At 39.6% G+C, this 12,867-nt stretch overlaps 1 protein-coding gene across 1 annotated transcript; it reads left to right on the top strand.

Annotated features, from left to right (window-relative positions):
* Positions 1-1,314: 1,314 nt before the first annotated feature.
* Baat (bile acid CoA:amino acid N-acyltransferase) lies at positions 1,315-10,286 on the top strand. Its single transcript, NM_017300.2, has 4 exons — positions 1,315-1,461; positions 4,071-4,586; positions 7,253-7,455; positions 9,446-10,286. The coding sequence occupies exons 2-4, from the start codon at positions 4,121-4,123 to the stop codon at positions 10,037-10,039; spliced, it is 1,263 nt and encodes a 420-aa protein (NP_058996.2). The 5' UTR covers positions 1,315-1,461; positions 4,071-4,120; the 3' UTR covers positions 10,040-10,286.
* Positions 10,287-12,867: the final 2,581 nt, after the last annotated feature.

Below are 12,867 nucleotides of genomic sequence, written 5' to 3'. Positions count from 1 at the left end.
GACACACAATCATATTTCCTTATGCCATGTTTAATTTCAAAATGATAACAATAACCAGATCACAAGAACACCTAAACATAATGTAAGTATCCAATCTGCAATCATAAACACATTGTATATTTTACCAGGTCTTAATTACATCTAGCATGATATAATTGTCCCTCGTACATTCCAGATACAGTCAGGTTGACAACCAAGAATAGCCACCTCACCTCTCTTCAACCATCCCTGTATTTTTCTCTCATTTCTGTTTTTATTTTACGTATGTGGGTGTTTTACCTGCCTGTATGCTCATGTGCCACCTATGTACCTTGTGCTGCAAAGGCCAGAAAAGGGCATCAGAATACTGGAAACTGGAGTTATGGACAGTTATGAGTCATGATGCGAGTGTTAGGAGTCTTCTTCCCCTGGTAGAACAGCCAGTGTTCCTGACTACAGAGCTGACTCTTCAGTCCCATAATGCAGTCTGAAATATGGTTATGTTGAAATTCCCCATCTTGGTATTCACTTTCTACTCATTTGATTTATCATTTGCTCCCTTATTCCCCTACTCCTGCTGTGGCATATTTTATTCCCAAAAGATTGCAAATGGCAGTAAAATTGAAACAGAAGTGCATGCGTATATCCCATACCATCCTCCCTTACCCATATTGCTATTTAACTCACTGTCAAAAGACGTCTGTGCTCCCCCCTCCCATTTGAATCTAACAGGGGCTTATGCCTTCTTGACAAACATAAAATGGCTGCGGTTATAGCTTTCAGCTGTCTATCTCTTCACGTTCCAGCGATGACGTGCAAAACCCAAACAGGCTCATCCAGAAAGACCACAAGGAGGCCCCATACCCTGGAAGTTGTGTCCCCAGCTCTGAGCCAGTATTGAGAACAGAACGTGTGCAAGAGTGAATCCCAGATGATTTTATTCCCTTGCCTTCGAGACTTCCATTTGAAATAACACACGCTGTGTCACAGAGACAGTCTCTTTTTGTTGTTGTTTTGCTCTTTTGTTTTCCTGACACAGGGTCTCCCTATGTAGCCCAGGCTGGTTTTTAACTTCCGTCCTGCCTCAGTCTCCCTAGTGCTGGGTACACAGGAGCTCTGGGCCACACTCCAGCAAAGGACAGGGTTTCAGAGAAGAGTTGCTGTGAAAGGCTGTTTGTTAGGGCTTTTCCACACTGGCAGCTCTGATGCTTTTATTTTTAGATATCTTTATTTCAGGCATTTATCCAAAGTCCAAATTCCAAGATCTTAATCACCTCTCTTGGTTCAGCCTACTTATGCTTGGTTGAGGAGGGAAATACTAAGACTTTTTCCCCAGCCTTAACTGGATAGTCTGAAGTTTTCAAAACTCTTATCCACAAAGTTGTCAGAACCTTGATTGGGAAGTCCTGTGCATCTGTGCTAACCTACAGGGCCTCCTTATCCAGAGCACTCTGCATTTCAGAGGGTTGCTGTCGAACTACGGTAAGTGATTATTAGCTAGCTGGACTCTTTTCTTTGCAGCTTGCTCCTTTAATGAATTGCTCTGACGCCTAGTAGCTTTCATATCTTTTATCTCTTAGCTCGATGTACTCTTGATAAGTACTTGAAGTTATCGCTATCTACCTGCAGAAAATCTTACTTGAAAAACAGGGATATAAGAATCCTGTATTTACAACATTTCCACCTAATTGTCATATTTCGTAGATAAACCTCATACTACAGTTACTTTTATTTTGAACGGGCTATAGACTTTTAACTATTTTTAAGTTCATATCATGTATCTATATAAGTGATGAAATTTTGAAAAGGGCTTTCATATTTACCCAGATAATAAATGTGCTCTTGCCTTTCATCATTTCTTGAAGTATTGTTTACTGAAAATGTATTTTCTCCTCTTCCCCATTGAAATTTCTTTCTTTTGTCTCCATTTTTGATGTGGATATTTCTTGGGTAAGGAATTTTAAACATTTCACTTTATTTATTTATTTTTCTCTTTTGAGCACCATGAGTGAGGGATTTTTGCCTCCTGATTTGTGCATTGTCTTTATGATAAAGCCAAGTGTTATTTTATGTTTGTCGGTTTCCTCTGTAACGTGTCCATTTTTCTCTGGCTACATTAAAATTTGTTGTGTGTTAGCAGTTTGATTATAATGAGAGCTGGAATTTCAGCTGGGTTTGTCCCCATATTTGTTATACTTCTGTGACTGTAACCTGGTGCTTTTTGGTGAATTGAGGGGAAATTCAGCCCTAGTTTTTATAAGTATTTCCCCTGTGCCTATCTCTAACGCATCTTTCCAAGGTGCCAATTATTAGAGAATTTACTCAGTATATTAAACCATAACTGTTTGAACATTTTCCCATGCCTCACGTCCTCTAATCTTTCATCTTGGTTTTTCTCTTCCTGGTTTACTCTGAGCTGTCCTTATGACTGGTACCTTTATATTTGCTGTCTGGTAATTCCAACATCTGGGATGCTTTTCTTTCTAATATAGTGATTCTTTTCTCTTGGATTCACGAATTTTAAATAAATTTTATGCATCATAATAAAAAAATGGATCCTGGATGTGTTGTATAAAAGCAATATCTGAAAGGGGGAGGGCAGTGATATTGCTTGTGGCCCAGTCTGACAAGCTGAGTTCTATCTCTGGGGGCTATGTGATTGAAGGGGAAAGCCAACTCCCATCGGCTGTCACAGAAACTCTCTCTCTCTCTCTCTCTCTCTCTCTCTCTCTCTCTCACACACACACACACACACGCACGCACATGCACATACAAATGCACATAGACTTGCATATACACACATACATACATACACTCACCCCACCCCCACAATAAATTTAGTAAAAAGAGCTTTGACCATGTTTTGTTGGGACTTGGGGCTAATCAGTGTGACCTGAGTCAAGTGTGAGTTGGGTCTCGGACTGTGACAGACTTATTAAGTTCAGTGCATCGCTGATGTCACTAATTTTTTAGTGGCAGGATTAAGTCCCCTTTCTCATCAAAAGCCTGGATTCCCTGCATTTGTGAACCCCTCGGGAGGATCTTTGGCTTTGACAGGAATTTGTTAGACTTTAAAACTGAGGATTTCTGGTGAGAGTTCTGGAACAAGGATCACTAGGAAATTTGCTTGGCTCCGTGATAATTCTGGTTTTCTCAGCTTAGGGACCTCTCTCTGCTCCTCCATTCATCCTCTGGAGGATGCTCTAACTAAAGGCTTGAAAGCCTCCGGTGGTTTCATCTCAGATTGTGCCCTGTGTTTTGGTCTTCTGGTGATGTCCTGCAGACGTGGACAGATGGAGACAGGTTCTTAGTTTCTCAGAGTTCCGTCAAACCAGCCAGCACCTGTCAAAAGAATACCTCCTTTTCCGTTATGTTTCTCATAGCTGTTTGTCACACGCTGGAGTTCAATCCATTTAGATCTCTGGCATTCTCAGCAAAGTCAGTTAAAATGAAACTTTAGATACATTTAGATCCAGTTTAGATGGCTGAAACAACAGATAAACAAACACAAATCGAATACCGTAGCTTCGGTTGTTAGGAGCAATGGGCACTCTTGTGTTGACATTTAAGGGCAAGACATTAAGTGTGAACATTTCAGCAAGACTTCTGTATGTTTTGAAGGTCTTACCTGCTTCTTGTTGGGTTTTAGGACTGTATGAATCCCAAAACAAAGCAGCAGGTATATTCGTTTTCTGTAAGGTGAAACACACAAGCGCCTGTGAAAGATGTTAGTTAGTGGTGCCACTCATCCTTAACAGGGAAATATTCAACCAATAAGCATGTTTTCAACCTCACATCTCAATCCTGCTTTTGCCAGAGTTTTGTGTGACACCAGATTGAGATGCCCTCCTGACATCATCCATGCTGAGTTGGAGTGCTGTTTCAACATCTTGTATTTGCTAGCGTGCTCTCTGGCTTCTAGAAATTTGTTGAAATCTCTGAGGTATCTTGCATTGCCAAATGATCACAGAATACTGGCAACAAATCAGTGGAGAGTTAAAACTGACTCCTAAGAGGTCTGACTCTGGTCCTTCTGTCATTCATTAACCATAGTACAACTTCATTTAATTTCTGTTTCTTTCTATTTTGAGGTTTTGGCGAAGACATTCCTGAAGAATTGTCTGAGGTTTCCTCTGCAAAAATGGCCAAGCTGACAGCTGTTCCTCTCAGTGCACTTGTTGATGAGCCTGTGCATATCCGGGTCACAGGCCTGACCCCCTTCCAGGTGGTGTGCCTTCAGGCATCACTGAAAGATGATAAGGGAAACCTGTTTAATTCTCAGGCCTTCTACAGGGCCAGTGAAGTGGGTGAGGTAGATCTGGAACGTGATTCCTCTCTTGGAGGAGACTACATGGGGGTCCACCCCATGGGTCTTTTCTGGTCCATGAAACCTGAAAAGCTATTGACTAGATTGGTAAAAAGAGATGTGATGAATAGGCCCCACAAAGTCCACATAAAACTTTGCCATCCATACTTTCCAGTAGAAGGCAAAGTTATCAGTTCCTCCTTGGATAGTCTGATTCTGGAAAGGTGGTATGTGGCACCTGGTGTCACTAGGATCCATGTAAAGGAAGGCCGAATCCGGGGAGCCCTGTTTCTGCCTCCAGGTGAGTACAATCACTCTGGTTAGTGTCGTTTCTGTTTCCTCTGTGTGGGATGCCTTGCACCTCTAGCAATTCAGCTTGGACATGGGTAATATAGAGTTCTCACTATCCTGTTGAGAAGCCGGGTTAATTATAAAATAAGAAATAGGAATGAAATAAGAATTCTACTCTAATTTGAGTTTACCCCCACATTCTGAAACTTGTCTGAGGCTATGACCCATTAGAGTTTGTGGGAGTCCCTCTATTGTGAGGTTTCTGAAGAGTTGGATGTAGGTTAAGTTTAGTTCATAAAAGGCTGGCTAACTGAAGACTCTACTAAAGCTATCATCAGAAGATATATCGTGGTGACATTCATTTTAAGCTTGTTTAGATTACTTAAATATTTTTATACTCAAGAATCAAAATATAGAACACTTCTATGTGCTTTGAGCCATGGAGATAGCAGTGTTTCTTGTTTTGGCTTTTGATGCTTTTGTATTTTTACTTTTATTTTTTGTTGTTGTTACTTAGTGTCATATCCCTGTTAAAAACATATATATTGGTCCAGGCCTTCTGCCTCTGCCTGATACGTGTTATTTGCTATTTCCTGGGATGTTCAATGTGTAGTCCCTAGCATCAAATGATCTTCTGGGGCCCAAAGGAAGGATGAGATATATGTGGTCACAAAAGTTAAATTAGCTGTCAAAACATTTCAGGTCCTTTGCATCTTTATTAGTGTACTTACATGGTGCTTTTCAAAGTGAGATACATTGTTGTGGGTCTTCCTGTCCTCTGGGACCCTCCACAGATAAACTTTACTTAGGGCGATTATTTTCTGGAAGTGAGAGCAGGGACATCCAGGATGGGCAAAAGTCATTGGTTGGGAGTTTAGGGTACATGAAATGCCTCATTAGCATAGGGAAGTGTTTCAGGAATCTGAGGTTCAGGCTGAACAGGTTTTGTCAGGAGACAGGGAATTGATCATATAAACTAATTAATGTTACCTGACTTCTCTAAATAAAGTCAGAGAAGGAGAAAACCTGCTGTTTTGCTCCCAGCTCAGAGGCTATACAATCATGGTGGACTTTGACCCTAATTAGCAGAGTTTTCCCGCAGATTATGTCATCTCATTTTTTTCTCAAGCTAAAGAGCACATAGCCCATTAAAAACTCCTCAGTGCTTTTTCATGTGAAGCCATCTTTAAATGGACATAGTTAATCTTCCTCTCCTAAAATCAAATTTTCAAGACAGAAACATTTATTATTATAATTGAGGTGGGTGGACTCTGGTTTATTTTAGAAATATCTGCCTGCACAGAGTATGGACTGATGCTCTGACAGTCCTTTTCTTTCACTGGATCCTCAGCAGCAGGGAAAAGAAATTAAAGAAAGAGCTGTTCATTTACATCTGCTCACATGGAGATTTTATCCGTTGCTTTCAGAATGGTTACCACAGTGTAACAGAGAAGGATATTTGGCCTTTCCTCCCACCCCCTCGTGCCTGCCATTATCCTTGAGACATAGGCACTTAAGGCAAGTGCTCCAAGACTGAGCTACTGAGCTGTACCTGTTACAAGACATTTTAGACAGTATAATCACTAAAGATACCTTTGAGCCATGAACTTCACTTATATAGAAAGAACCTTTGTCTAACTAGGTCCTGTGACGGTGTACTCTCAGGGACACGAAGATCTACATCTAGGTCCCCTTCTTAAAGGTTCTACTTTCCTTAGTTGCCCTTTGAAGGTAGCCTTTGAAGTAAGCCTTTGAAGGTCTCAATCTATAACACTTCTCAAAGAAAAGCGCATGTAAACAGACATAGCATATCTTGTGTCAAATGGTATTAGATTCCTAAATCTCATTTGTGTACCTTTTAAGGTTTAAGAAGTCCTGGCACAATTTGTATGATATTTCTTTCTCAAAGCCTGTAGAAATTAATCCTATTCTGGGCCTCAAGGAGTAAATATATCACTAAATGTGGTTCCTAATAAAATCTATAGAAGTTATGTTCCACTACATATTGACCAGTCTTCACTTCACTTTAGACACAAGGCTGAATAGTTGAATGTTCCATTTGAGAAGTTATGCATTAATCCCAAGATTCAGTTCTTCCTGTCCCTATTCTCTTTGGTGTTATGTGTAACTTTTCAATACCTCACCTATGCTCTGGGAATGGGTAATGCTATCAGCCCCCACCCAGCTTCCCTTGAATCCACAGATAAAACACACACACACACACACACACACACACACACACACACACACACACACACTTGTTAATTTTTAACTTGCCTTCTTGGCACAATTGCTGGATACTCTCCTCCCTGGAAAACATGCCCTTATCATTACTCTTACCTCCACACTGCCCACCTGCCCTAAATTTAGTTGGTCAATAATCTAGTGGCTAAACCTCTCTGACCACCAGCCTACAGCTCACCTCTCCTCTCAAGACCTCGCATGGTTCCTGGTTCTAATCTCTCCAAAGCATCTCCCTTTTCTTGCATCTGTCCTTTCTTCTCCAGGGATGCAGAAGTCCCATCTGTATCTTCCACCCGGTGATTAGCCCATGCCTTTCTTTACTGACAGATCAAGAACTAATTGGGGAACAGGGCCTCAGCATTAGAATTGCCCCTACAGTTGGCTTCCTGCCTTCTTTTTGTATGAGACTTGTTTTGTGTTGCTCTTTTCCAGGAGAAGGTCCTTTCCCAGGGGTCATTGACTTGTTTGGAGGAGCTGGTGGACTGTTTGAGTTCCGGGCCAGCCTCCTGGCCAGTCATGGCTTTGCCACTTTAGCTCTGGCTTACTGGGGCTATGATGACCTGCCCTCTCGACTGGAGAAGGTAGATCTAGAGTATTTTGAAGAAGGTGTAGAGTTTCTCCTGAGACATCCTAAGGTAATTTTAAGCTCATTAGTTTGATTTTATTTTTGTCCAAGTGTTACATTAACTTCAGTTCTCTGCAACTTAATTTTGAAGTGTGTTAATTTTGAAGTGTATTAATTTTGAAGTGTATTAATTTTGAAGTGTGGTCTTACCAGGGTTGTACTTTTGCTACAAACAACAGTAGTCTTTTATTCTTTATGTTTTGGATGTTCCATTTGTAACTATTTGTAAATAATGACTGGGATTCTCCACAACATAACACAACACACACACAGTATATAGAGATGTATATTTATATTTGTGTAATACATGCATATGCATATAATAGAGTTGTTTAGTTGTTATGTACAGGTTTCTGTGTATGGGGGAAATGTGTTATCTCTCATGTGTGGTTGTGTGTGTGTGTGTGTGTGTGTGTGTGTAAACAAGTGTGCACATGCTTGTAGAGATAGAGTTCAACTTTAGATGTTGTTCTTTAGGATCCATTCACCTTGTTTGTTGAAATAGGGTCTCTCACTGGAGCCTATGGATTACCTATCAGGATAAACTGGGTAGACAGTGAACCCCAAAGTTGTTCATGTATCCATCTCCACACGGCTGAGATTACAAGCAAGCCAGCATGCCTGACTTTCTTTAAAAAGGTTCTTGGAATATAATATATGTCTTCATACTTGCATGGCACTTACCTGATGGAGCTCTCTCCACAGCTCCAGAAGTTGCATGTATTTACATCTGTAAATGAACAACTTGTGAACGTGTTTCCCAGAACCAGAGTCTGAGCCATCTATCTCTAGAGTTCTAGACCACGGGAGAAAAACAAACTGAACCAAAACAACAACAACAAAAAACATCTTATTGTAGCATTTAGTCAACTATCAGCCATTTTTTTCTGGGAAATGAGTTCTTAATCAAGAATACATTGATATTTCTGCAATTCGCTGGCCCCATCCTATAGTGCACAAAACAGCTGTGTTTCACGTATTAAGTCAACATATCATCATTTTAAGATGGAAAGAATGGTCAAGCACACAGATTTTGTGTTGTTTTGCAGGAGAAGAGAAGAAATCAGTAAGTAGAATAGATTGACCTTGCAAAGATAGGTAACAAAAGACATTAGGCTCAGAGTCATCAAAAAGCATCCCCTGAGAATAGACATATTGTTTTACTAAATCAAATCAGTCAGATTAGCCTTAAAATTATGGATAAATGTCTTTCATGGGTGACTAGCACACATGCCTCACTTAGCATGTTATTCTTTATTAACTCCCATTTTTAATGTGTGGAAATTCAATTTACAGCCATTTCTTCTGAGACACTTTGATCCACCTCATCTATCTATATACATTGTTATAGTATGTGTGATATTCTTATCTAGGTGTCTCTCATCTGGCTGGTGGTCATCTGATGACCTGATATTATTGCTTTGCTGGGCATGATTGATGATTGACAATAAAAAAGTGTGCTGAGATACTCCTTTTAGAAATTTCCTTATGAGATCAAAGCTTCCTATTCGAGTTCCAGGCACTGTCCTAACTTTCCTTCAATCTCACCTCTCTCTGAGGAAACCCATTCCACTGCAATGAAGTTTACCCATCACTTGTTCCCTGACTCACGTTATTCACAGTAACACATTCACTCTGTTTATTTTCCTGATTACATTGAAATTTGCTGCTTTTGTTCATTTGCTCTGTGGTGATTGAACCTGGGGCCTACTGCACGATAGCGAAGAGTTTCACCACAGTCCTGTGTTTCTAGTCCTCGCACGGTATTTTCTGAAGGCATTTTAACCACAGAGTCAAGCATAATGCTGAATCTAACTTATCTGCAGTAAAGCCTGATTAGATAAATATCCTATATTCCACAACTCTAGCTACTTGACGTATAAGCACTTGGGTGGGTTCTTTAATTGATTTTTTTTAACTTGCCTGTTATTTTTTTCTCGTTCTTCTGAGATTGTGGATTTCCCAATGGAAGAGTAAAATCTCATTTTCATTGTTTTCAGGTCCTGGGCCCAGGGGTTGGCATCCTTTCTGTGTGCATTGGAGCAGAGATTGGACTTTCTATGGCTATTAACCTAAAACAGATAACAGCCACTGTACTTATAAATGGGCCTAATTTTGTTTCTAGCAATCCACATGTATATCGTGGTAAGGTCTTCCAGCCTACACCCTGCAGTGAAGAATTTGTAACCACCAATGCTTTGGGACTTGTAGAGTTCTATCGAACCTTTGAGGAAACTGCAGATAAGGATAGCAAATACTGTTTTCCCATTGAAAAAGCTCACGGACATTTTCTTTTCGTGGTGGGAGAAGATGATAAGAATCTCAACAGCAAAGTGCATGCTAAGCAAGCCATAGCCCAGCTGATGAAAAGTGGAAAGAAGAACTGGACTCTGCTGTCTTACCCTGGGGCAGGTCACCTGATTGAGCCTCCCTACTCCCCACTGTGCTCAGCCTCAAGGATGCCCTTTGTAATCCCAAGCATCAACTGGGGAGGAGAGGTTATCCCACACGCAGCTGCGCAGGAACATTCTTGGAAGGAGATACAGAAATTTCTCAAGCAGCATCTTAATCCAGGTTTCAACAGTCAGCTGTGAGTGGACTTGATTATATTACTGGAAAGAGGAGCTGGGCATCTCCTGGCCAGCTCCACTCCTCACTTCCATAGAGGAATGTCTTTAATCTCTTATCACGTGAGGAAGAAGAGTACCACCAGAAAATGCCGAAGGACAGAGAGTGATAACCTCATGACTTTGGAAGGGGAGACATGTTTTCCATGGAATAAAATGTCCCTCAGTGAGAGTCCTATATCTGTATAAATAAAATCTTAGGGTTTTCCTAAAATGTTCAACACCACAGCAACTTTCTGTGATGATAATTATCAAGGAAATTATCACTGATAATCCACAGGATACTTTAGTTTATAAAAGAGACATGAAAAGAATTATATATTGTTACTTATTAATTTCTTAAAACTCACATTAAATATGCTTAGATCATCCTTGTCATTGGAGATCTAGAGACATGCGTTTTAAGGCATTGTGAATGTTTGTACTTATGCAGGAGTATCGAACCAGTTTACAAACAACAACTTAGAAAATATTAACACAATCACTTTTGCCTCTAAACATTTGCTGCATTTGCACATTCTCTGTACTAGGAGAGGAGCACCCTGAGATGTGCTGGGATGCAGCGAAAGGAAGCACACATGGTGGAGCTGACTGTGGCCCTCTAGATTAGGGATGAGCATCCTTGTTTAATTGGTTCTGTAAATTGCTATCCTGTGAATAGTTTCAACCTTGTCATCCATACATGGCTCCTGTCCGTGTGCTGCACTCTGCTATGATAATAGGGAAGTAAGTTCCCATCAAACTTTAATCATGTCTACTGAAATTTACATTTAGTAATCTCATTTGGAAAACAGTAATTTTCTCTAAAGTTTTTTTCCGGTATTTGCAAATATATATAAACCATTTTTAATACATGGGCAGCATAATGGCATAATTGCTAGAGCATCCAAAATGGCCATCAGTCTTCTCCAAAGGTCAAATCATGGCACAAATATTCCTGAGTTACTAAGTTGCAATGGGTATAAGATGAGGGTAAGTGGTGGTTTACAGGATTAAGACATACATGTAGACATACACTTCAGATCATTTTTAAAGCATGATGGGGACCCAGTAAAGAATTAACATAGTAGCAACATGAAGACACTTCTGGAATGTCTGCCTAGACTCTTTTACTTCTGTCTGCTTTATGACAGTGTTTCTGCTTAAATTAAAAAACAAACCTATCTGTTTAGGGTGGAATAAATTACCCCCTCCTCTCTTACTGATAGAAGTGGGAACTTGTCATACATATGTGATCAATCAAAATACATCATATTATAATTACCATGTAATTGCAATGACAGATGCTTCCAGCATCAGTTTTGGGATATAGGAAGAAGAAGAATTCATATTGGCATTTATTCTGATGTATATGCCCCTAAATTATAATCCAAGGACTTCCTCCCAAATAAAAATTAATTTTATCTTTTCAGAATCACTGAAAGGTAATACAATAGATCCTTAGATAATAAGATGCTGTTCTGTTCAAAGCAGCTAGTTATTTTAGAACAATAACCAGTTCTTTTAATTCTCTGCCAGGCCTCCTCCCAACCCCTTCAAATATATCTCCCAACTATTCCTCCCTCAATTATCCAATAGTCAGTTTAAACATTCCCTCCTCCAAGTTTCTCAATAGTATCGGTTGCAAATTACAACAACTGTTCTAGCCTATCTGCTCAATTCAACTTCTGGCCCAACTGTCTCTAACAACAACTTTCACACCAGCTGCCTTCTCTTCTCACTCTGCTAGCCCAATCCCATTCGCAGGCCCAGCTGGCTTTTTAATAACTTATTCTGTTCCCAGAAATCCCAGAGGTAACCAACACTGAAGGTCTTAGAGTAAAGCAGTTCTGACAGCTAAGAATTCTTTAAGGGCCAGTTGATTAGCCACTGGGGATCCTTCAAAAGGCCAGGCACACAGGCTAAGTCACACCACAGTTCCAAATAGTGTTGACTGTACATTTTCATCTTCTCTCTTTGTTCAGATTTATAATTGTATTAGTCAGCTTTTGGGGGGGAGGCCAAGGTAACAATAACTCAAACAAACAACAGAGAACAGATTTATCTGGCTCACAATTTCAGATCATATTTTTTCAGTTTATTTATATAGACAATTATACGGACAGGTTTTTGTGTGTTGAAGCATTCTTACATCTCTGGGATGAAGCCTACTTATGGTTGATGATTTTTTTTTATGTGCTCTTTTGGTTTTTGAGCATTTTATTGAGTATCTCTATATCAATGTTCATGAGAGAATTGATCTGTAACTCCCTTTCTTTATTGACTCTGTGTGGTTTGGGTATCAGGGTGACTGGCCTCATAAATTTAATTTGTTAATGTTCCCTCTCTTTCTATTTAGTGGAATAATTTGAGGAGTATTGGTATTAACTCTTCTTTGAAAGTTTGCTAGAATTCTGCAGTAAAACCATCTGGCCCTAGGCCTTTTTTTTTTAAACTGCTTCTGTTTCCTTAGTGATTCTGGTTATAGGTCTCTTTAAAATGTTTATCTGATCTTGACTTAACTTTGGTATGTGATCCCTATTGAGAAAATTGTACATTTCTTTTAGATTTTCTAATTTTATGGTATAGAGTTTTTTTGAAATATGACCTAATGTTTCTCTAGATTTTCTTGGTGTCTGTTGTTATGCCTCCCTTTTCATCTAATTTTCTTAATTTGGATATTCTTTCTCCTTTTGTTATTTTGGATAACATTTTTTGTCTATCCTGTTGATTTTCTCAAACATCCAACTCTCTATTTCATTTGTTCTTTGTATTTTTATTTGTATTCTTTCTATTTTATCAATTCTATTTTATTA

The sequence above is a fragment of the Rattus norvegicus genome, chromosome 5 (genome assembly GCF_036323735.1).
Source record: "Rattus norvegicus strain BN/NHsdMcwi chromosome 5, GRCr8, whole genome shotgun sequence".
NCBI lineage: Eukaryota > Metazoa > Chordata > Mammalia > Rodentia > Muridae > Rattus > Rattus norvegicus.
This window is presented reverse-complemented; position numbering and strand designations above follow the sequence as displayed.

Excerpts from the sequence above, each read along its gene's own strand:
- Baat (NM_017300.2), top strand. The coding sequence starts at position 4,121 with ATGGCCAAGCTGACAGCTGTTCCTCTCAGTGCACTTGTTGATGAGCCT. Across the intron at positions 4,587-7,252 it reads AGCCCTGTTTCTGCCTCCAG|GAGAAGGTCCTTTCCCAGGG; the intron begins GTGAGTACAATC and ends GCTCTTTTCCAG. Across the intron at positions 7,456-9,445 it reads TTCTCCTGAGACATCCTAAG|GTCCTGGGCCCAGGGGTTGG; the intron begins GTAATTTTAAGC and ends CATTGTTTTCAG.